This window comes from Acipenser ruthenus, chromosome 2, assembly GCF_902713425.1.
Source record: "Acipenser ruthenus chromosome 2, fAciRut3.2 maternal haplotype, whole genome shotgun sequence".
Classification (NCBI taxonomy): domain Eukaryota; kingdom Metazoa; phylum Chordata; class Actinopteri; order Acipenseriformes; family Acipenseridae; genus Acipenser; species Acipenser ruthenus.
The window spans coordinates 54,844,205-54,869,122 of NC_081190.1; the positions used below are offsets into that span (position 1 = coordinate 54,844,205).

Consider the following 24,918-nt stretch of genomic DNA (forward strand, 5'->3'; position numbering starts at 1 on the left):
CCCGGTCTCTTTTCACCTTTCTGAGCACAGCTGGAATTAAACGGCCGGGGAGGATACGCATACATCAAACCGGTTGACCATGTGATGGACAGACCGTCTACTGCCATGACTGCTTCTTGTTGGAACCTGGAGCAGAACAGTGGCAGTTGGGCATTTTCTGCTGTGGCGAATAGGCCTACCTGTGGTTGACCCAGTCTGTGGAAAATCCATTGTAAAACCTGTGGCCGAGGGCTCCCGAGTGGCGCATCCAGTAAAGGCGCTCCGCGCGGAGTGCAGGATGTGCCCTATAGCCTGGAGATCGCAGGTTCGAATCCAGGCTATGTCACAGCCGACCGTGACCGGGAGTTCCTAGGGGGCAGTGCACAATTGGCTGAGCGCTGCCCGGGCAGGGAGGGCTTAGGTCGGCAGGGGAATCCACGGCTCACCACGCATCAGTGACCCCTGTGGCCGATAGGGCGCCTGTGGCTCTGCAGTGGAGCCGCCAGATCTGTGTTGAAAATAAAGGATTTTTCCCTGTTTACTAACAAACCCAGGTCTTGAAACAGTTGAAGGGCTGTGTCTCTGTGTTCCAAAGCCCTTTCCCTGGATGGGGCCCGTATTAACCAGTCGTCCATGTAGGGGTAAATGTAGATGCCCTTGTTTCGTAGATGTGAGGCGACTTCTACCATCACCTTGGTGAACACTCTGGGGACTGTGGAGATCGCGAAGCGAAGCACCTTGAATTGGTACATTCCGTCCTTGATGGCAAACTGAAGGTATTTCCTGTAATTGTTGTGTATTGGAAGATGAAAATAGGCATCCTTGAGGTCTATAGAGACCATCCAGTCTCCGAGTTGAACTGCCTTGATGATAGTGTCCAAAGATACCATTTTGAACTTTTCTGTTAAGATGTATTTGTTCAGGCTTCTGAGGTCTAAAATGGGTCTTAACTTCCCATTCTTTGAGTATTAAATACCTGGAGTAGTGGCCCTCCTGTTGTAGAAAGACCCCTGATGATGCTCAGATTTTCCTCTCCTTCCCCACCTCTGACTCCACCATCCCCTCCCGTATCTCTACCTGTCTGTCTTATCTCCTCCTGGATGCACTAACATCACCTCAAACAACCTCTCTAAATCTGACCTCCTTTTCTTTCCCTCCTCCTCTGATCTCTCTATCTACATTCCTCTGGAATCTACCACACTCTCTCCCTCCTCCTCAGCTAAGAACCTCGGAGTCACCCTGGACCCCTGCCTCTCTTATTCCCAGCACATCTCCACTCTGGCACGCACTTGCCGATTCTTCTTGAGCAACATATGAAGAATCCGACCTTTCCTCACCAATTACGCCACCCAGCTCCTGGTCCAGGCCCTGGTACTCTCCCGCCTAGACTACTGCAATTCCCTCCTGGATGGCCTCCCTGCGTCTGCCACCTGTCCGTTCCAGCTCATCCAGAATTCCGCTGCTCACCTGGTGTTCTCTCTACATCGCTTCTCCCACGCAACTCCACTGCTCCGCTCACTCCACTGGCTCCCGATCACCACTCGCATCCAGTTCAAGACTCTTGTACTCGCCTACAGATGCCTTGACCAGACTGCACCCAGCTACCTCCAGACCCTGAACTCTCCCTACACCCCCACTCGACCTCTCCGCTCCTCCTGCACTAGAAGGCTGGCTATCTCCTCTACGCTCCCCCTGCCTCCAGAGCCCGCTCCTTCTCCACCCTCGCCCCACAGTGGTGGAATGACCTTCCTACAGATGTCAGGACAGCCCACCTTCCAGCGCCTCCTCAAGACTCAACTCTTCAGACAGCACCTGTAGAACTCCTCTATTACCTCTGGACACTATCACTCTCCCTTAATGCGCTTTACTTGCTCTTATCTGCTCCCTATTTTACTGCATTTAATCCTGTACTTTAGCGGCATTTGGGCAGGCTCCACAGCTGGCCGCTCAGGAGCTGCATCAGGGCTGAGTCTCCTTGGCCAATAAGGGGCTACTAATAGCACCCTGGCCCAGTCCTGTCTGATTTTTGCCAGGACACAGCGGGACCATGGCGAGCGGTGGGAAGGCATACAGCAGTTGCCTCAGCCACTGGTGTTCCAAGACTTCTATTGCTAGCAGGTCTCCGCCTGGAGAATCCAGGTCTGGAGAACCAGAGAGGACATTGGGTCGATTACTGGGAGGCAAAGAGATCCATCTCTGCTCTCCTGTGCCTCTCCCAAATGAGGATCACCACCTCGAGGTGAAGCCTCCACTCTGAGGCTTATATAAGCCACAACAGTAGTGTTGTCCGTACGGACAAGCACATGTCTCCTTTGAACCTCCTGCAAAAAATTCTGCAAGGCAAGATAAACTGCCTGCAGCTCTAAAATACGTAGACCCTGCCAAGGGGGGTTGCCCCCCTGCCATTCCACACAGAGCCGCAGCCAAGGCTGGACACGTCCATGGTGATGATCTCCCTTCTGGAGACTCTGCCTAGTGCTACGTCTAGACGTAGATGGGTAGACTGCGTCCACCAAGAGATCTCCTTAATACAGCGGTGAGACACTGTCACTAGGCAGCCATGGTTCAACACGGGATAAAAACCTGCTTGAACCAGGCTTGGAGAGGGCACATACACAGGAGACCCAATGGAAGGGTCTGGGCAGCGTTGCCATCAAGCCCAGAAGTCTCTGGAACGTCATTACTGTAAGCACTCTGAGCTGAAAAAGCTCTATACAGGTGGCTATTCTCCGCACTGTCGTCCAACAGAGTGGACAGCACAGACCTGGAGTCCAAGCACACTTCCAGATAGGTGGCTGTCTGCGAAGGTGTGATCTGGCTCTTTGCACGATTCAGACAGGCCCAACTGATGAAGTTGGCTGGTGACAAGCTCTGTGTGGGCATCTGCCTGAGCTACAGACTGGGCATCCAGGTAATTGAGAACTCTAATGCCGCCGAGTCTCAATCGGGCCAGGATAGCTTCCATGCACTTTGAAAAGACACAGGGAGCTAGAAGAGGCAAAACGGCAGGACACAGAACTGTTCCTTGAAAAGCGAACCACAGATACCTTCTGTGCCCTGGTCTTATGGGGATGTAGAAATACACATCCTTCAAGTCCACCGTGGTGAACCAGTCGCCTGGTCTGATTGACTGCAACCTGAGACAATACTGCAGAATCTCGTGGGTCAATGACTAATGTTGTAGTCACCCCCCTAAAAGGAGATGGACCATGCTTGAATTACAGAGAATAGCCAGTTTGAACAGTAGCAAGCAACCAGATGTCTGTGGTGCATGGACGCCAGTACTCCAGATGTCTCCTTGAAAAGGGGCCCTGGGGCTTGTGGCATCAATTCTAGGGCTGCTGTTGGGCTTGTGGCTTAGCCTGAGGTTTTTGCTTCAGCACCTGGCTAAAGCTGTAATACAGTATTTGACCATTTATAAAACTACACTTCCAAAATAGTTCTTATCGTACTTTCTCCATCCAATGTAATCCGACAATTGTTTTTGCACCAAGCATGGGGGTTATAAAGCCAAGACAAAATGGCATATTAAAAAAATAATATAAAATAATTTAAAAAAAAATAGATTAAAAAGAAATATGATTTAAATTAAATAAATCCGATTTTTTATTTGTATTTTTTTTTTTTTTTTTTTAAATAAATAAAAATCGCTAACCCTGATGCAGTGAAACAAATACTGGGGGGTGAGGGAAAACAGTTAAGTTCAAACAGGAGATTTGTTATTTTGTTAAAAATCACATTTTTCATCTAATAAAGAAACAAATAAACAGTAATGCCCTAATCATACTTTGTAATCATAGAGGAATTAAAGCCAGTGTTATATAAGAAATAATTTTATTACCTTTCAGCGACCCCATGATTTATATACCGAAGCCGAACAGGTGCCCGTGCCTAGAAATTAATAAAAAAAAAAAAAAAAAAAGTCAGATACGATAAATCTAACTGCCATAAATATTTTTGTACTGAAACAATAAAAAATAATGAGACACAGTTAAGATTTTAATGTACTATAAACCAACATGAAAGAACACCCATTTGAATATTTCATATGAAGCGCAATTTGTGCCATAACTATTCATCAATTAATCCATCAATTAATCCATCAATTAATCCATCAATTAATCCATCAATTAATCCATCAATTAATTCATAAATTTGTGCACAAATTCACAGATTAATTTGTCCATCAATTCAGAAATTAATTAGTCAATTCATTCATACGAAAGGCTTGATAGGCTTCTGGTAAATCTATTGCTCCACGATTGAACTGCGAATTAATAAACTGAAATATGAATTGCCCACTGTCAATCTCGCACTGTGCCAAAAAGGCAGCCAATGAGAATCCAGTCTCAAGCAAAACTGCTTCAGCCAGTAACACCTGCATAATGCCACACTGCTATGTCCAAAATCACTGTTCGAGAGCATCTCTTCTGAGCCAAAAAACATAACTTCCGCATGTACCCTCACATGTACTCTGAAACATACAGACGCATGCCCAATGAACCATTGTATAAGCTATATTATGTGTTGAAACACACTAGTCTGTGTGACAAACATGGTCTGTCTAATTTTCCATAAGGAAGGAACTTGTACCTGCTTTTGTTTTTTGTGTAGTAGACATCTTTCACACTGGACATGTTTCCTTCGTATGTTGTGTGATTATGATTAATGCTGCATTCAATAAAAAATAAAATAAAAAAAATGTCTGTGCTGTGTAAGCAGTTTCGGGGCAAAGAAAACCAAAGTTGTTCTCATTTCCAACTAATGAAGGGACCTACCCACAATTATAGCAGCACTGTGTTGTTTCAATATAAACCCACAAAGTCTTAGATATAGCTCCAACTTATTAGGAATGTTTGCAGAATGGACACGTATCAAATAAACTAGCAAATGAGATTCTGAAACTATTTATTTCCTTTCGGAATGAGGTCTCTGAGGATGATCCAACCTAAAAAAATAAATATTGCATTTTTTCATCCTTCGTATTTGGATTTCATTTGCATTTCCTGACAACACATGCACAATCATCTACACACCGTTGAGTGGGAAAGTCTAATTTGGCCACAAATTCCATCTCCCTATCAGTTTCTCAACAATCTGACGTTGAAATATTGTCTGGCATTATTTCAGACGTTCCCTGTGTACAGTCACACTGTGTTGCTGAGGAAAGTTAGAATTGAAAATGTTGATGACACAACTTCAAGATGGCAGTGCAACGATATGTTTTTCTTTCCGTTTGTAGATTTTTGCTTGCCATGTCTGTTTGGGTGTTTTTGTTATCAGACACCATGGGGTATACAGAAATAACAAAAACACCCATACAGACACAGTTACAATGGCAAGCAAAAATCTACAAATGGAAAGAAAAACATACTGTTCCACTGCCACAAGTTACAGGGATTTACAGGCTGAATTGGAACCACGAACATTATTATAATGGAACCTTATGCCGTATAGTAAATTATGCATCATGTGCGCTTTCGTTGTTAAATATCGAAGTTGTGTCAAACAGTTTGGGACCAGCAAATCAGATGCTAGTTAGTTAACAAGAGCAGAAAAAGAAGAGCACGCCCACTGCTTGTCTGGCAGAAATACTGTAAATAGCAAGGCAGCACGTTCGGTGCAGTTTCGTTGATAAACTTAAATAATGTTATTAACTGTGCGCAGGGCTTGAATTTCATTTTTGTGTGCTGGGGGGAGATTCCAAAATTTTAGGATGGGAATGGCAAAAAAAAGGCACTTCTGCATATAAAAAAAACTTAATTTTGAAGGAGCAGAAGTATTGGGACAATTGGCTGTCAGGTGTCTCTTGTTGGTCAGGTGTTTGTTGTTGGGTAATTAGGCACTCATAAAAGAGCTGTGGACATCCTATTAACTTGTCTCACTTTGACATCAGTGTTTGGAGTCCGTAGTCGAAAATCAATATGAAAACCTAAGAACTTTCTATTAAAGAAAAGCAGGCAATTTCAAAGCTGAAAGAAAATTAACTCAAATCAGAACCATAGCACAGAAACTGTTGATTTTGGCATGCCCAATTTCACAGGTATAATTACCAAATCAGCCAAGACCAGGTTGACCAGTTGATGACAGAATCAGAGCTGTCAAGGAAAACCCTAAAACTGTCAGTGCAATCACAAACAACCTCCAGCGTGCTGGGGTGAAAGTATCAAAATCCACTGTTGCTTGGAAGTATAAAGATGAGCCAGGAGAGTTTTGGAACAAAGTTTTAAGGACATGAGACCAAGATAAACCTTTACCAAAGTGATGGAAAGGTTGAAGTGTGGAGAAAGAATGGAACTGCAGATGCTCCAAGGAACACCATCTCATCTGTGAAGCATGGTGGAGGTAATGTCATGGCTTGGACATGCATGGCCGCTTCTAGAACTGGCTCACTTGTCTTTATTGATGATGTAACTAATGATGGCAGCAGCAGAATGAATTCTGAAGTTTACAGAAACATTTTGTCTGCTTATGTAGAAGAAAATGCTTCCATACTTATTGGGCGGTGCTTCACCATGCAGCATGACAATGACCCAAAACATACGGCCAATGCAGTCAAGCAGTTCATCAGGAGAAAAAAGTGGAAAATCTTAGACTGGCCAAGTCAATCTCCAGATTTGTATCCAATTGAGCATGCATTTTACATGCTGAAGGAAAAATTGAAGTCAGAACACCCCAAGAATAGACAAGAACTCAAAATAGCTGCAGCAAAGTCATGGCAAAGCATCTCAAATGATTACACAAAGAGTTTGGTGAGCTCAATGGGTCGCAGACTTCGTGCAGTTATTGCCTCAAAGGGCTATGCAACCAAATACTGACTTTTACACCCTGAAAGTTACTTAAAGTATACTTATGGTCACTTGTAATAAGTGGGTTGAACACAAAGTATGTTTTTGTTCTAATGATCAAATGTATGCATGGAATTACCCAAAAATAAAACATTATTATTCATATTAATCTCATGATCACAAATACAAATTGCTTGACTGTAAAGCAAAAACAACAGGTTAGACCTCGCTGTCCCAATACTTTTGGAGGGCACTGTATATTACTGCATCATTCACACTGGTGTTGCTTTAAAATAAGCTGCTTTCAGGAGACCTAACAGCTGTTCATCACTGAGACAGAGCACTCTCCATTGCTTTTGCCATTGCCTGACGTGAAGTTTTTGCATGCAGCAGAAGAAAAAGATGCTTTTCTTTTTATCCAGCGCTCCATTTCTTTTCTTTAAGTCTTTACACTCAGCCCTATTTCTGCCTGTTTTTCATGGTTTTCATTTATGTATGTTTAACTACTGGATAGTTCATACTGCATGCATGTAACATATCAAATGAAAGGCCACTAAATGTCCTTTCATATTATCTAAGTTGCAACAGGAGCAGGCATACTATATGTGGTAGAGATGAGAAAATATGAAAAACGCTTTTTCCAAAAAAAAAAAAAAAAAAAAAAAAAAAAATCACGTTTGGTCACTGGTATATCAGGGCTCTACGTTTAGATTTTTAACTACTGGCCCCTTGGGCCACTGAGCTAGTGTTTTTACTGGCCCGGATACAATTTTATCTGGCCCAATATATTTATATCTTTTTTCACATTTGTGTGCTTGTCAGAAAATGACAAAACTATTAAGATTTGAAAATGTATGTGTACAAATGATACTCGTTTTTTCACAAGCAAACATGCAACCGAGCTGTTACCATATGGTCACAGTAACACTAAAACTGACTTATAATAATCCTAATTAGGGATGGGTCAGTGTAGTCGATTACAGAAAATAAAATAACTATTTGAATTGCATAACATATTCTAGAACACAAAAAAGCCTTTAACATTAGCTACTAATAGAAGCAAATGCGTCTTTCTTTTATTGATTTTTATAATGCTGACGCTTAACAAGCGCTATGTCAGTCTTAAACCTGTTATTTGCATATTTAACGCAAGGACCCTAATTAATTATGCAATGCTTGTAATAGCAACATTCTGCAGTAATCGTATTATGTTTGAAATTGTTGCTAATTTTATTGCCTTGTTTTTAGCTAATGTTAACAGATCCCTGCTTGAGTTCCGCTGTAATGACTGTACACAGCAGCTTCTGCAACTGTTGCTAGCCAGTCCTGAAACGGCTCTTTTTTGACACAGACAGCTTTCCATAAGGATCACTATGCTTGCACGTGCATAATCTGATGTTTACTTTTTGCTGTCTAAAATTTTTAAATAGAGGCTCAAAAGCTGCTGTGTTGATCCTGTGTTTTTTTAATTATATATACACACTACCGGTCAAAAGTTTTAGAACACCCCCATTTTTCCAGTTTTTATGGAAATTTAAGCAGTTCAAGTCCAGTGAATAACCTGAAATGGTAGAAAGGTAAGCAGTAAACTGCCAGAGGTTAAAAAAAAAAGTTTAGGTTACCAAAAACTGAAAAATAATGTACATTTCAGAGTTATACAAAAAGGCCTTTTTCAGGGAACAAGTAATGGGTTAACAACTTACAGCTGTTCTGCAGCAATGGAAGTAAATTAAGCCTTGAAAGCTGATGCCAACAATTCCTACAGGTGTCCAACTTTTGTTGATTACTTACAAACCCTCTGTCTGTATAAAAGCAGTGTTGGAACAGACTGTGTTACTACACCCTCTTAAGCATTATTTGGACAGTATTGTACTGCAGAAAGTAGTATATTGCTCTCATAATGGCGAGAAAAGGCAATTAACAAAGGAAGACAGACAGACCATTATAACCCTTAAAAGTGTAGGTATTCCCTTTAGAGAAATTGCAAAGACAGACAAGGTGTCAGTGAGTACAGTTTCCTACACCATCAAAAGGCATTTGGAAACTGGAGGAAACTCTGACGGGAAAAGGTCTGGCAGACCCAAAGCCCCAGCATCCAACTTGACGGAGCTTGAGCAATTTTGCTAAGAAGAATGGGCAAAAACTGCAGTGTCCAGATGTGCAAAGCTGGTAGAGACTTATCCAAACAGACTCATGGCTGTAATTGCTGCCAAAGGTGCCTCTACCAAATACTGACTCAAGGGGGTGAATACTTATGCAATTATTTTCTGTTTTGTATTTGTAATTAATTTAGAACAATATGTAGATTTTATTTTTCACTTTGACATTATGGACTTTGTGTTGATCAGTGGCAAAAACGCCTAAATAAATCAATTTTGATTCCATGTTGTAACACAATAAAATGTGGAAAAGTCCAAGGGGGGGTGAACACTTTTGAGAGCCACTGTACATACCGCTTTATAGTTTTCCATATACTTTAAAAAAATGTGACATTTCAAAATCTAACATTAAATACTACTGTACTACTTACGGCTTCCAGTGGATTTCTGCAATACCATTTTGTAGTTTATTTGATAAAATAAGATCTAAATTATGTTCGTATAGTTAGTTTTAATTATGTCTCAGTCCTAAAATGATGAATGATGCAAATCTTTTGTTCATAGCTGTATATAATGAAACATATGATGAAATGTTTACAGTATATATAAATTAGAAAATGTATGATTGAAATAGGTTTACTGTATTTTAACCAATTAGAACCTATATCTTCAACTGAGGTTTTCATAACATTAAAAAAAAAAAACTGAAAGGATGTTTACAGGGCAAATGCTGTCAATGTGTGCTTGCTAGATTAAGAGGGGGGTCCTTTCCAAATGACTTGTCCCAGACCCCCAAATTCCTGGCTGTGGCCCTGCTGGGGTATCATGTGCTTTTTTTCTTTTCTGCTTTGTCATCGTTTTTTAATTACAGCTAAGAATATGTTGTTAGCATTGTTATTATTTCATTATTTCACTGTGCCATTTTTCTTTTTTTCTGAATTACTGGTACTTTGTCCAATTCAGGAAATGTATCTTCATACCATTCAACAGTTTTTCCATTCAAAATACTATTATTTGATTCTGAGTCTGAGGTTTTTTATAGTTAGAGGTTACTTACAGATATTAAATGTTATAGAATTAGGACAGGTAAGTGGCAGAGGAATTTGAATCAAAGGTGATATGTCTGTTGAAAGGTTGTGTGGGATTAATGTATGGCTGATAAAGTGCAAGTGAAATATGCAGAACAGTACAGTGGGAAAGATGAGCGTTATAAAAAGTAGTAATGAATATATTTAGCATTTTAGTTATTTTCAGTGGCAGTAGTCTTTGAGGAGGTATTTGCTGTTTATGAAATACGTATACTCTTGGACAGTAGGTGTAATAACACGCTAGCTACTGAACGTCTATTAAAGATGAAAAATTATAAATCTGGATTTTGGCAATATTTTTTTTAATTGTTAATCATGCACTACTGTCTTTCTACATAAAGAGCACGGCTTTCAGAAGGCGGGTACAAAGACATTAATGATCAATCGTCATTTTTTGTGGACTACGTAATATACCGTCAATATACTAGTAGCTAGAGTGATTTGGGTGGCTGTAAAAAAAAACTAGTGTATTGCTAGATACGCGGGCGGTAATGCGAAGTAAAACAAAATGTGTTACTTCTCAGATTAAAAATGTATCCAGAGTTAGTGCCTGAATCCCAAATTTGGACATCCTCGCTTCAGCACTTAGTTAACACTGCATGTGTTAGTAAAGCGTACATGCAATAGAAACTGAGTTTGAGTGTTTATTTTTAATAAACAAAAATAACCGATTTTGCCAAATAATAATAAAAAATACCCCACCACCAAACTTAAAAAAAAAAAAAAAACACAAGCTCTATGATGGTTTCTAGTGTTTAATCCCAAAAACAAATTGCTATATTTTTGTTTAGATATTTAACTAAAAACAATAACAGCGTCCGCCTGCATACAACTCTTAAAATAAACTGTCAACAAAAACGAAACATCACAAAACAGTGCAACGTTTCTTTCCACAATAATACTACACACGGAAGTAGAGAGAATTAGAGCACCACACAGTTACCGAAGGAGTTTGGTACCCAGCCCCCAACACATAAAAAAGTTGTTATTAAATATAATTGACGGTATTCGAGAGCATACAAATCTCTGTGTCCGCGGTTTGATATTGTTAAAAAAAAATAAAAAATAAAAAACTTACCAGGGTTGGCAGTTTGTTATTCATTTTGTCCAGGTATAATTTGTTTTCCTCTGAAAAAAATCGCGGCTGTGTTTTCTTTAACCAAACATCAAGAGCGGCGCATTTCACCCCATACTATCACCAAGGATTAGGAACCATCTCTGTCGGTATTTGACTTCTGTGTCATTGAGAACGTTACTACAATTTAATAAATTTTACTAATCCGTGAATTATCTATGTATTTCCACCTCGCGCGCTTTTTTGAACTGCACCGATGACAACAACACAACCTTAGAACGGGAGTATTCAGAGAGCATCACGGGATAGGGGCAATTCAAGCCCGCCAGAAACATGCAACTCTAACTTGCCACCGCCTACAAATTCACAAATTCAAATACCGTATAATCACGCAAATAGGCGCATCAGTTTATACATAAAATTGGGTGCACTTTGTTTTTTGAGAGCTTGACATTTTATAAACGTATGCGCATATTTGTGATTATTCATTCCAAAGTAATCTGCAAAAAAAAAAAAAAAAAATAGAATTTTGATGAAAACATATCAGAAATTAAATTATTGTATTTCACACTCTTGTAAGAGGTGACTAAAGTTAGTCATATTCCCTTCATCCTTAAAAATCACCTAGAGAATAACAATTAAAGTTTTACGCATTTTAATGTTACATACTCATATACTGAAATAAAGACAATTGAGAGCCAAGAAAACATACTTTGCTAATTTTGATATCCGGCGCCTTCTCAAGACTCACCTCTTCAGACAGCACCTGTAGAACTCCTTTTTTTTCCCTCTGGACACATCACTCTTCCGTAAATGCACTTTACTTGCTCTTATCTGCCCCCTATTTTACTGCATTTAATCCTGTACTTTAGAGTACTGTAATCTGTCACAAGTGTTATTTAATCAGTAGTATTTTGTATTCAAGTACATCCTGATGTAACTATCACTGACACTTATCTGCTCCGTTATTGAATGGTATTTTGTCATATACTTGTACTTGCTAGAACCAAAGTCATTGTATTTTTATCTTGTCCTTAATTGTATTATTACTTGTACTGTGATTCTTGAAATGTATTTTCATTTACGACTGTAAGTCGCTCTGGATAAGGGCGTCTGCTAAGAAATAAATAATAATTACATCCTGCTGTCAAGCTCCTGGGTGTAAAGAGACAGTTGGCTTGGTGGTGGGTTTTGAGGATGCCCACTGCCCTTCAGTTCTGCTGAGCTATGTTGGGAGTTTCTGCAGTCAGGGAACATAATTGGATAATTTGAAATGAAAAAAAAAAAAAGAAAAAAATCCAATTGCTTTCAAGTTGGTCTCAGCTCTCCAGTGCAGTTTTGAAAGAAACACATGTTCTGCAAACATGTATTTTCATTTTTGAAAATGATGTCTGATCCTACTCTATGTTAAATATCTGTTTGCACACTTGTTAGGCAATGTTACCTGGATGGTGAATTTATCTCCACTCGTTCACTGACTTCTTTCCTGTCTATTGACGGACACACTTTGACCTGGAAGACAAGGCAATCAAACCGAGTACTTTCTTTAAACTTGCGATAACATATTTCTTTAAAAACTGCACATTTGAAATCTATGTACATAATGACAGTGCAAAATAAGTAATATTTATGAAATCATTTTTAAGCTACAATTACTTGAAAACACAGGGTTGCTGTATGCAGCTGCTTACCTAAGACATTCATCTACTGTATCAAGATATTTTGTGTGGCCCTGTGAAAACACTTTATCTTGCTGTTTCTTGACAATAGATCCCCTCCTGGAGAGCAGTGGTGGCCACATACAGATGTGCAATCACCTCTATATACAATACATTGGCTATATCTTCCCTATGTGTATCTTCACCCTCCAACTTTATGAACATCATTACTGTTATATTATATTTAAAATATGCAAATATTTAAATCAAGCTGTATATATATACATGCACATATATATATATATATATATATATATATATTATATATATATATATATATATATACATACATACATACAGACAGACTATAGATCCTGGTACCTTTGCTGTTGGTCACATTGTCTAACTGCAGTGGGACCACTGGTGTGTTCCTGAACTAACACATGGGGGTCTTCTTACTTGATCTGGGCAGATCTAAACACAACTGCCCTTTGAAAAAATCACAAAATAGTACCTGCACTTTATATATTTTTACAGGCAGATATGCACTAAAGACACTTCTATGCACTGTTAAGAGGTTTTGATTTTATTGCTCTTGTTATGCACATTTTCTCACTGGTGGTACTTATATTCGCCAATGTTTAGATTAACTGAATAAACCCCATTAAGTGGTTGGGTACATGATCCAAAGCAGCAGCAACCCTTTGTCTTTAGCATTTTCTTTAAGATACAGGAGTATTATTCCAGTATAAAATACAGTGCCGTAAAAAAGTATTTGCCCTGTCTGATTTTCTGCATTTTTAACATATTTTTAACAATGAATGTTATCAGATCTTCAACCAAAACCTAATATTAGGTAAAAAGGGACCCTGAGTGAACAAATAACACAAACATTTGATACATATTTCATTTATTTATTAAAGAAAGTTATGCAACACCCAATGCCCCCGTGTGAAAAAGTAATCGCCCCCTTAGACTCAATAACTGGTTACGCCACCTTTAGCAGCAATAACTGCAACCAAACGCTTCCTGTAGTTATTGATTAGTCTCTCACAGCGCCGTGGAGGAATTTTGGCCCACTCCTCCATGCAGAACTGCTTCAACTCAGTGACATTTGTGGGTTTCTGAGCATGAACTGCTCGTTTCAGGTCCTGCCACAACATCTCAGTGGGGTTTAGGTCTGGACTTTGACTAGGCCATTCCAAAACTTAAAATTTCTTGTTCTTCAACCATTCTGATGTAGACTTGCTTGTGTGTTTCGGATCATTGTCTTGTTGCTGCATGACCCAGCTGAGCTTCAGCTTCAGCTCACGGGGGTGGAAAATGTGCTAAAATGCAGAAAATCAGACAGGGTGCAAATACTTTTTCACGGCACTGTACATGCACCAACAGATCTTCAATACCATGTACTGTACAGATCCTCCCATAGGGAATCTGTACAATCTGATTGTACATTCATGGTCATTATGTGTAGTCTATTTTGTATTCCTTCAAAAAGTAAAGGATGTATAACCCTGGTGTATGCTGGGCTTTAAATAAAAAAGGAAAAAGGCTTGACTTCATTTTATGATTTAAGTTTATTTTTCATAAACGTAGTACAGTAACTGCTGAGAATCTTCCATATAATGTAAGATAGATTTTAAATCATTATATTGTATATATATATATATATATATATATATATATATATATATATATATATATATATATATATGTATGTATTATAAGTAATGATCACAAATTAAGCAATCTATTTTCATTGAAAACTGTTTTACACTCTTGTAAGAGGTGACTAAAGTAAGAATGAGGTTAGTCATATTCCCTTCATCCTTAAAAATCACCTAGACGAGAAATAACAATTTAAAAAAAGTATAGCGAGAACACCAACAGATCACATTATTTATTTCCTACTGAAATATTAAAATCCTGTTTGGATGCCTGAGGCAGAAATGTATCATTTTATTTTGTAAAGGAGTGTCTTTGCTGTCATGGTTTACATCACAATTGAATTGATTCACTCTTCAAAACCATTTATGCCGCCATGGAATCCAAAGGGACAGGAATCAGGTGCGTGCTGCTCAATAATAAATTACTTATTTTAAGGGCAAAAATGAAATGTAAAAAAAAATGTCCCAAATCATTCAGTTGTATTTCCACGTACCTACACCAATACAAATTGAAAGTGGATTATCTGTAAACACATTTATTTGGTTTCCTATCAATATAATGTTCCATTTGATTCTGGATACTTTAAAAAAAGATACTGATACGTGGAAACAAGGCATAACTGTGTCCTTGTCAAAATAAAAAATAAGGCTCAGACATGCTTAAAACAGAATAATAATGCACTGGATATTTGTAATAGGGCTTTCTTTTGTTTAATGTATTTACATTGTAGTGCATGTGGTGTTTTTTTTTTTTTTTTTTTTTTTTTTTTAATTTAGTAAATCGCCAGCTGATTTTACCGTTTTTTCTCACAGTTTGAAATATCCAATTGTATTTTAGGCTCAGCTCACCACTACCACCCCTGCGTTGACTCGGGCGAAGATGAACACACGCTGTGCCGTCAGCCAACCCAGAGCTACAGCGTCGGAGGACAACGCAGGTCTGGGCAGCTTACAGGCAAGCCCGCAGGTGCCCAGTCAGTTTACAGGGGTCGCTGGTGCACGGTGAGCAGAGGACACCCTGGCCGACCTAAGCCCTCCCCCAGGGCGGCACTCAGCCAATTGTGCGCCGCCCCCTGGGAACTCCCATCCACAGTTGGCAGTGGAATAGCCCGGACTCCAACCGGCGACCTCCAGGCTATAGGGCGCATCCTGCACTCCACGCAGCGCCTTTACCAGATGCGCCACCCGGGAACCTTGTAGTGCCTTTTTTTTTTGGTTACATTCTACAAAGCCTTTTTTACCTACAGCAACTTACTGGTATTGCATGGGAGAAGAATATAGGCTTCCAGTCTTAACTATTAAGGTTAAAGATAAGTAAATGTCAGCTTTAAGATCATGTATTATTATTATTATTGTTATTTATTTCTTAGCAGACGCCCTTATCCAGGGCGACTTACAATTGTTACAAGATATCACATTATTTTTACATACAATTACCCATTTATACAGTTGGGTTTTTTACTGGAGCAATCTAGGTAAAGTACCTTACTCAAGGGTACAGCAGCAGTGTCCCCCACCTGGGATTGAACCCACGACCCTCCGGTCAAGAGTCCAGAGACCTAACCACTACTCCACACTGCTGCCCGTGACTCCACACTACTGCCCGTGTATGGAGGCAGCCAATGTTTAAAATAAAAAAAATGGGTTTCCAAAGGATTTGGTCTTTTTTCACCTGGCACCACTTTTTAGTTCATACAGTTAATGAGAGTATACTTGATTCCAAATACTATAATAATGTTCTGTACTTCAATAGGTTTTTCATTGCACACATTTCATTGTTCACTAAATCACACACATTAAGTGCACCGACACCAGCAACATGCAGAAATAAGTTAATGCAGAACGTTGAAAATGTGTGGTACTTTCAAAACTGCCCGGTACCTAACATTTCCAAAGTCGTTTTTGAACAAGCACGGTGGTGAACATTTTTACACATCTACTGTTTATTTATTTACTTAAACTGACATTCATAGACATTTTTGGTAAGATTATAACTTTGTTGTCTATAAACAAGACTATACCAACAAAGAGGATCCGCCCCCAGATTAGAAGTCTTTTTTAAATTAAATAAAATGAGTCATGTGGGATCTTATTGGAAGCAGGTAAATACCATCTGGTAAATTTTCAAAACTCAGAAGCCAGACCAAAAACTCATTTTATGAATAGCTGTCTATTCCCAGTTTACCAATCTTGACCATCTTATCTTCCAACAGCTGTACAGCTGCAAAGAACACACATGCCTCGCAAGAGCAATAGACTGCCTTGGAATGATTGATGCTCTTAAAATGGTACTGAGGTGTGCTTTTTTACATACAGACATTCATTTCAATAAACCTGTCTCCAAAAAATCTTTGCACAATTTATAAAAAACATAAGTAAGTCTGATTGGTCCACTAGTTAAGGGGGAAAATAAATAAATTACATGGGAGTACAATAAAGGTCATTAAAGCATAGCAATAGTTTTGCAAAATTTAAAGGAATGATACTACTGTATCTGTGGCTCCCTGCCACATTCATAGAGAGTATAAAATAATGCAAAATCTAATTGCATGTCTTAAAAACTGAAAAGGCATGATATGTCATAATTCCCATCATCACCGCTGACTGAACATGTGGCTCTGTTGCTATCTTATTCTAACAGAAACTTTGAGTGTATTATTTACATTATTCAGTGGTGATAGTGAACTATTACAAAGACATCTGGAAAAAAAACAAAAAAACACACACACTCTTGCAATCTCTAAATGTGTCGTGGTCATCTTCACAAAGCCAAATATAATCTGGTTACAGAATATTTTACAAATTTTTTTTTTTTTTTTTTTTTTTTTTAAGTTTAGTAAAAGTCCTTATACATTCAAATAATCTTAACATTTTATGACACCTTATCCAATACAAATGTAACAAAATGCAGGTGTGATATTTCTGCTGGTTATCTTAAATACCGCAATTTCATTAAAACTATATATAGCACTATTTCTAGATAGAACATTCATGTGGCTAGCCAAATGTTTAAGTGATCTTTTTTGTTGTTTACAGTGATTGTCTTATGAACATAAAACAGGGACACTCGTGACACACAGATTCCACTGAACCATCCTGAATCAAGTTTTTTTTTTTTTTTTTATCCTCAAAACAGTGCTTTTGAGCCCTGGTTTTCAAACTCCGACCAAGCGTCACTCAGCTCAATGAAGATCATTTTGGCATACTGTTCATAAGGCTGTCCGGTAGTCTAAAAGAGGAAAGAATGTGAAAATGAAAAGTATTTAATGTTGGGAAAAGTATTTCATGTTGGGAACACCATCAATAACAGCATGTTATAAATCATTAAAAGTCACATCCCCATTGTAACCTATTAGCAGCAGCAACACTTACAATTTCACTGAGAGTGCAGATCTCACACTCAGAAATGTCAAGGACAAAGAAATCTAAATGTTGAAACCACAAGAGTTTAAACAGATTAAATAAGTTAATATAAGCTTTTCATCTGTTTTTTTTTTTTTTTTTTTTTTTAATTTAGATTTAAATGACTTATATGTTTATAAGTGTTTGGTGGCTACCTCTAATCAAGTTTGACACAGCAAAGAGTGTAAGAGAAACATGCAAAAGATAAAATAGGCAGCATACAGAAGTAACAGTGCGTAATACGTTTGTTCTAAAACAAACTAAATGTTTTGTATGCCTTAAAATTACAAATTACAATAACCTAAATATTAGACGTCTTACCTTGTCCGGATGGACTATCAACACTGCCTTCCTGTAATACTTTTTCACTTGATCTGGGGTCAGCAAGTCAGCCATTCCAACTGGTTTCCACTTGTTCTCTCCTTCCCACAGCACAGTTTGCAGAGTGGACAAGAGGGCTCGGATGTTCCTCTCCTTTCCTTCAATCCAATCCAGGATCTGAACACAAAGAACCCACGGTTATCAATTAAAATACCGACTTAAAAGGAGCAGACACTCAACCTAGTTTGAGTCACAGGCGTACTTTGTTTGCAATGTTCACAGTGTGCTGCTCTACCACTAACAGCCCAAATCTTTGCAAGATTGCAATTACTTTTTTGAACAAAGGGTTTTGATTAAAAAACTACAACTAAAAAGGCTTACATTTAAGGTGTTACACTAAATTAAGTTATTATAATGTTAGGCTTAGTGCTAATATGGGCCCCATCCGCAAAGCCTTTTCTTTACTAATGTCTTTTTATAAATAAAATAAAGTTTGATATTCATGAAACTATTCTAGACTAAAATCTCAATATAAAAATAAAAAACAATTATGAGATAGAAGTTGAAAATATAACACATAGGTCTCTTTCCCAGTCCTTTCATCAGTCATGAATAAACACTCTTGTGATTGAGTGTTATAGTTGGGACAAGCATGGATTGAATAAATACTACAATATTCTTTCCTTTTGAATTCGATGAAAAAACACAGTACAATTGGTACCATATTACATTAAATAAACTTGCCCCATCTCATCAAATTATCTCACTGCTCTGTATAATATGTATAAATCATATTTGTTATGAACTATGCAAATGATCACCCTCAGAACTGATACACTTACAAAGTTCTTTATCAGAAGCACGTTGCATTTCAAACAGGTTTATGAGCACCTCAAGGACGGAGTAGACATTAATTAAAAAATGACCAACAGTTCAAAAATCGTATCCATTTGTTTTTTTCAGACAACACAAACATAGGTCTCTCAGTAGACTAAAAGTAGACAGCAAACCCGTTGAAACCTGAAGTTTGAGGGGGTCCATGTCTCTGGAAAGCTCCTGCTTCCTCATCTCGGCAATGGTCCTCGGTCCCTTTCGATCCTGTGTCGAAGTGAAGCCCTGTTTGGACAGCAGGTCTTCAAAATCATTCTCCTTTACTTTAGTTTTCCGTCCTGAAAACAAAACACATTCAATTTAAGCGTTTTTTCAATTTACATGACTGGTACTTGACAGATGACATTCCAATATGCATTTTTTTGAACTTGGACATTGGGGGTGAATGGATTAATGCAGTCAAACTTTATTGCTTTTTCTAACATTCTAATGAAAATTCAGTTTGGTGCAAGTACAAATTAAAACAAGTGGAAATAGCCATTCATGTTCAATACACCACCCTGCCAATTTATTACAAACTACACACCTACAGACGTGCTCAAATTTGTTGGTACCCTTACAGCTCATTGAAATAATGCTTCATTCCTCCTGAAAAGTGATGAAATTAAAAGCTATTTTATCATGTATACTTGCATGCCTTTGGTATGTCATAGAATAAAGCAAAGAAGCTGTGAAAAGAGATGAATTATTGCTTATTCTACAAAGATATTCTAAAATGGCCTGGACACATTTGTTGGTACCCCTTAGAAAAGATAATAAATAATTGGATTATAGTGATATTTCAAACTAATTGGTTTCTTTAATTAGTATCACACATGTATCCAATCTTGTAATCAGTCATTCAGCCTATTTAAATGGAGAAAAGTAGTCACTGTGCTGTTTGGTATCATTGTGTGCACCACACTGAACATGGACCAGAGAAAGCAAAGGAGAGAGTTGTCTGAGGAGATCAGAAAGAAAATAATAGACAAGCATGGTAAAGGTAAAGGCTACAAGACCATCTCCAAGCAGCTTGATGTTCCTGTGACAACAGTTGCAAATATTATTAAGAAGTTTAAGGTCCATGGAACTGTAGCCAACCTCCCTGGGCGCGGCCGCAAGAGGAAAATCAAAGAGATACAAGCTGAACTCCAAGGTGAAGGTACGTCAGTTTCTGATCGCACAATCCGTCGCTTTTTGAGCGAAAGTGGGCTCCATGGAAGAAGACCCAGGAGGACTCCACTTTTGACAGAAAAACATAAAAAAGCCAGACTGGAATTTGCTAAAATGCATATTGACAAGCCACAATCCTTCTGGGAGAATGTCCTTTGGACAGATGAGTCAAAACTGGAGCTTTTTGGCAAGTCACATCAGCTCTATGTTCACAGACGAAAAAATGAAGCTTTCAAAGGAAAGAACACCATACCTACAGTGAAACATGGAGGAGGCTCGGTTATGTTTTGGAGCTGCTTTGCTGCGCCTGGCACAGGGTGCCTTGAATCTGTGCAGCGCACAATGAAATCTCAAGACTATCAAGGCATTCTGGAGCGAAACGTACCGCCCAGTGTCAGAAAGCTCTGTCTCAGTTGCAGGTCATGGGTCCTCCAACAGGATAATGACCCAAAACACACAGCTAAAAGCACCCAAAAATGGATAAGAACAAAACATTGGACTATTCTGAAGTGGCCTTCTATGAGTCCTGATCTGAATCCTATCGAACATCTATGGAAAGAGCTGAAACTTGCAGTCTGGAGAAGGCACCCATCAAACCTGAGACAGGTGGAGCAGTTTGCTCAGGAAGAGTGGGCCAAACTACCTGTTAACAGGTGCAGAAGTCTCATTGAGAGCTACAGAAAACGTTTGATTGCAGTGATTGCCTCTAAAGGTTGTGCAACAAAATATTAGGTTAGCGGTCCCATCATTTTTGTCCATGCCATTTTCATTTGTTTTATTATTTACAATATTATGTTGAATAAAAAATCAAAAGCAAAGTCTGATTTCTATTAAATATGGAATAAACAATGGTGGATGCCAATTACTTTTGTCAGTTTCAAGTTATTTCAGAGAGAATTGTGCATTCTTCGTTTTTTATGGAGGGGTACCAACAAATTTGAGCACGTCTGTATGCCTTTGCATCCAGGTAAACAACAGCACATATTGATGCTGTAAATTCTCCAAAATTGTGAGAGTGCAGATGATGTCTGTGCATTGACATATGTGATGTGCACCCCATTAGCAGCCTTTTCTGTAAGTTTTCTTTGACTGATACTGTTTTCTGTGCTACCATTCAGACAGTCAAGCATAAGAGAAAAGAAATCCAGACAGTTCTCCAGACTAATATTGAAAAGCTCAGATATATCTTTGTTGGAAACATAACACATCTTGTCACATTAGGGCTGTCAGTTAAGCCTCAAAATAGCAGTCAATTAATAGTGCACACAAAATCTAATCGTTCGAGTAAATATCGGACTGTACCATACATTTTCGGTGCATTCCTCTTCCCGCGACGTTATTTGAATATCATTGCAGTTAAGTAAAAGCTTGTGCACAACAACTGAATGTGAGGGGTAATTACGCCTGGGTAACGTGTGTGAAACACTGTGAAACACACAATGCGGAAATCCCTGCCTAAAACATCATCATCATCATAATAATAATACATTGATTTACTTACCACAACATGCATACCCGCTAGTTGATCCTTATGCCAAAACTGCGTTTAACATCACTGATCGTTTATTTATTTATTTTTAACGTTATTGAATATTGTTAAGTATTCATTATATAACAGTTAATTTTGAAACTCCAAAGAAGCGCAAACTATATACAGTCAGTGTTCTTCAATGTGCATGATTTATTTACAGGCTGTTTGCCAGGAATACAAGCCTGTCATCCTGCTCTGGATATAAGGTTGCGCACATATTTGTTTTGTTTGTTTACACAGTGAATACACAAAGGGGCGTTTACAAAGCATTTTCAAAACTGATTCGCTGTTAGGATGGGACCAGCAAATCAGATGCTAGTTAACACGAGCAGGAAAAGAAGAACACGGCCACTGCTTGTCTGGCAAAAAATACTGTAAATAGCAAGGCAGCGCGTTCAGTGCAGTTTCCTCGATAAACTTAAATAATGTTATTAACTATGCACGTTATCGATTATCCAGTATTTATATCGATGTATATAATGACAAATGGAATCGATCAAATAATAAATTAGGACTGTATTTTTTTCTATGGTAAAAAATAGCTAATTTTTACAGTTTAGATATTTTGAGATTAAACATAATATTTATTAAAGCAGGAAAATTGCATTGTTGCATTCAAAACATTCAAAAAAGTATCTAGTTATTACACCGTGTAACAATTTTTTTTTTTTTTTTGGTTCCTGGGTAGTAAGTGTTATTTCCTAATTGCTTATGCCTCAAAAGTATAAAAAATGGCTATTATTCCCCACAAACTTTGCTTTTGTGACCAGGACAGTGATATTTTGAAATTTACCTATTTTCCAGAACATTCCAGATAGATTCAGTGCTGAGTAAACTTGGAGTAACTTCTAGAACTTCCTAGAACTTTCCAGTAATATAAATAGTAGTATAAATACAGGGGCCTTAAGCCCACCAGTTCAGTTTAGTTCCAGCTGCCTAAGTGGATACATATCTGCATTTTTCTGGCATCAAGGTCATAGGAGACTTCAAAATGGTGGCATTCCTGATGGGTCTCCAAGGCGGTTTTACCAAGTTTCCCTGCTATCTTTGCCTTTGGGACAGCAGGGACACCAAGGCGCACTACCACAGGCGGGACTGGTCACAGCGGACCGAGTTCTCTGTGGGGAGGAACAACGTCAAGTGGGAGCCACTGGTGGACCCCTGGAAGGTGCTGATGCCACCACTGCACATCAAATTGGGCCTTATGAAACAATTTGTCAGAGTTCTAGATAAGGAGTCGGCAGCCTTCAAGTACCTTCAAGACTTCTTCCCTAAGCTGTCTGAGGCAAAGGTCAAAGCCGGTGTCTTCGTCGGACCACAGATAAAGAAGATCCTGGAGTGCAATGAATTCCCAAAGAAGCTCACTAGTAAGGAGAAAGCGGCTTGGAACACCTTTGTCGCAGTGGTTCGGGGCTTCCTGGGCAATCACAAGGCCGAAAACTATGTGGAGCTGGTTGAGACTCTGGTGAAGAACTACGGCACAATGGACTGTAGGATGTCCCTCAAAGTCCATATCCTTGATGCTCATCTTGATAAATTCAAGGAGAACATGGGAGCGTACTCGGAGGAGCAAGGCGAGCGCTTCCACCAGGATATACTGGACTTTGAACGCCGCTACCAAGGACAGTATAATGAGAACATGATGGGAGACTACATTTGGGGGCTGATTCGTGAAAGTGATTTACAGTATAATCGTAAATCTCGAAAAACTACTCACTTCTAAATCTTTTGTAGTCATTTTTGTATTACTTTAGTATAAATACATGTTAATTTGGATTCATATGTTGTTTTTTTCTGACTTTGTGAACGAAAAGACACAAATTCACCCGTTTTCTCATTGGAAATAGGTAAATTTCAAAATATCACTGTCCTGGTCACAAAAGCAAAGTCTGTGGGGAATAATAGCCATTTTCTATACTTTTGAGGCATAAGCAATTAGGAAATAACACTTACTACCCAGGAACAAAAATTGTGTTACATAGTGTTATACAACAAATGTTCCTAAATACTGAAATGCTTACCCGAAAAACAGTAAATGCTAAATTGTAGAATATTTAGATTTTTTTCTGTCCACCTTTTAAGCAACTCTATGCAGTGTTCAATCGTTTACCAGAAGCAAGCTAAATCAGCTACCAGCTACCTAAGTGACATTCTTACCTTATCTTCAAGTTTACTACAAGTTTAGGAGAGTTGATATTACAGAAAATGCTCTGCTAACTTATTTTCCTATCTTAATTTAATATAGGAAATAGCATATAACAGAACGTTCCTAACATGGTAATTTCCTAAGTTTCTTTCCTAACATTTAGGACTCAGGGGAACCTTTCCCATTTGTATGTTAGAAAAAGAAAATTGTTTAGTTTGCGAGCTCTGAACAAACCATGCAAAAAACAAAAAAAGAAAACGTGATGTACATGTATTATTGTTGTTATGCTTTCGATTTTAAGTTTTGTACTGCACTAATATTTCTGGGCATTTATTCAATGTAGGTCTTAGGTCTAATTATATACAGCATATTCTTATTATATACAGCATATTCTATAGTGAACCATAATGATCCATTAGTATATTTTGGTATGCTTACCTTTAACAGTAAACTACGTGCAACATCTAGACCTAGCCCCACCTCCCTTGAGAGAAGTGTTATGTACGTGACACGATGGAGTTGGAGTTGGATGCACTCACAAGTTGTCAGTGATTATGATAATTGATATTTGAACCTTCACTGAGGAATAAGATATGAAGTATTCTGTGTTGATTCTGTTGTGTTGTATTACACAGCAAGACGCTCCATGAACTGTAACCAGCGGCTCATATATGTAATGTAACTCGAAAAATACAAGTTTGGACTCTTTAATGTACAAAATTATATTACACACTTTCTTTCACACCAGAGGCACAAACATCACAGTACAGTACTTTTCTTATTTTTAGCTTTACTTCAGCCTGTGAGATGTTTTTTTTATTTATTGTTAACTAGATTTTATTGTAGATTTTTTTTTTTGCTATCAAAACCTTATTCTCTTCCCGAGTAAAATTTAGAGCCCTGCGTTTCTTTGCCACAACTGAATCGAGTTTAGACGCCATAACTTAAAAACGTGTACATCCTGATGACAGTTACCTGAAGCTCGAGCTGAAACCTGCTCTACTCAGACTCAATTACAGATAAGTTTTACAGATAAGATTGCCGTTAAATAGGATTTCCTAACTAATGTTAGGATCGGATGAGACACTTAGGAAATTGTAGACACTGCTGACTTACGAAAT

General features: G+C 38.4%; 2 protein-coding genes across 2 annotated transcripts in view; both read right to left on the minus strand.

The window, feature by feature from the left end:
- LOC117408849 (centromere protein C-like) overlaps positions 1 to 11,371 on the minus strand; it is an 81,536-nt gene extending 70,165 nt beyond the window's left edge. Inside the window, exons 1-2 of the mRNA XM_034014206.3 lie at positions 11,033 to 11,371; positions 3,821 to 3,870 (exon numbers count right to left, since the gene is read on the minus strand). Coding sequence (XP_033870097.3) covers positions 3,821 to 3,870; positions 11,033 to 11,056 — 74 coding nt within the window. The 5' untranslated portion in view covers positions 11,057 to 11,371. The remainder of the gene's footprint in view (positions 1 to 3,820; positions 3,871 to 11,032) is intronic.
- Positions 11,372 to 15,091: 3,720 nt separating this feature from the next.
- LOC117409277 (cyclin-G-associated kinase-like) overlaps positions 15,092 to 24,918 on the minus strand; it is an 85,846-nt gene continuing 76,019 nt past the window's right edge. The window contains exons 26-28 of the mRNA XM_034015063.3: positions 19,098 to 19,246; positions 18,078 to 18,254; positions 15,092 to 17,583 (exon numbers count right to left, since the gene is read on the minus strand). Coding sequence (XP_033870954.3) covers positions 17,482 to 17,583; positions 18,078 to 18,254; positions 19,098 to 19,246 — 428 coding nt within the window. The 3' untranslated portion in view covers positions 15,092 to 17,481. The remainder of the gene's footprint in view (positions 17,584 to 18,077; positions 18,255 to 19,097; positions 19,247 to 24,918) is intronic.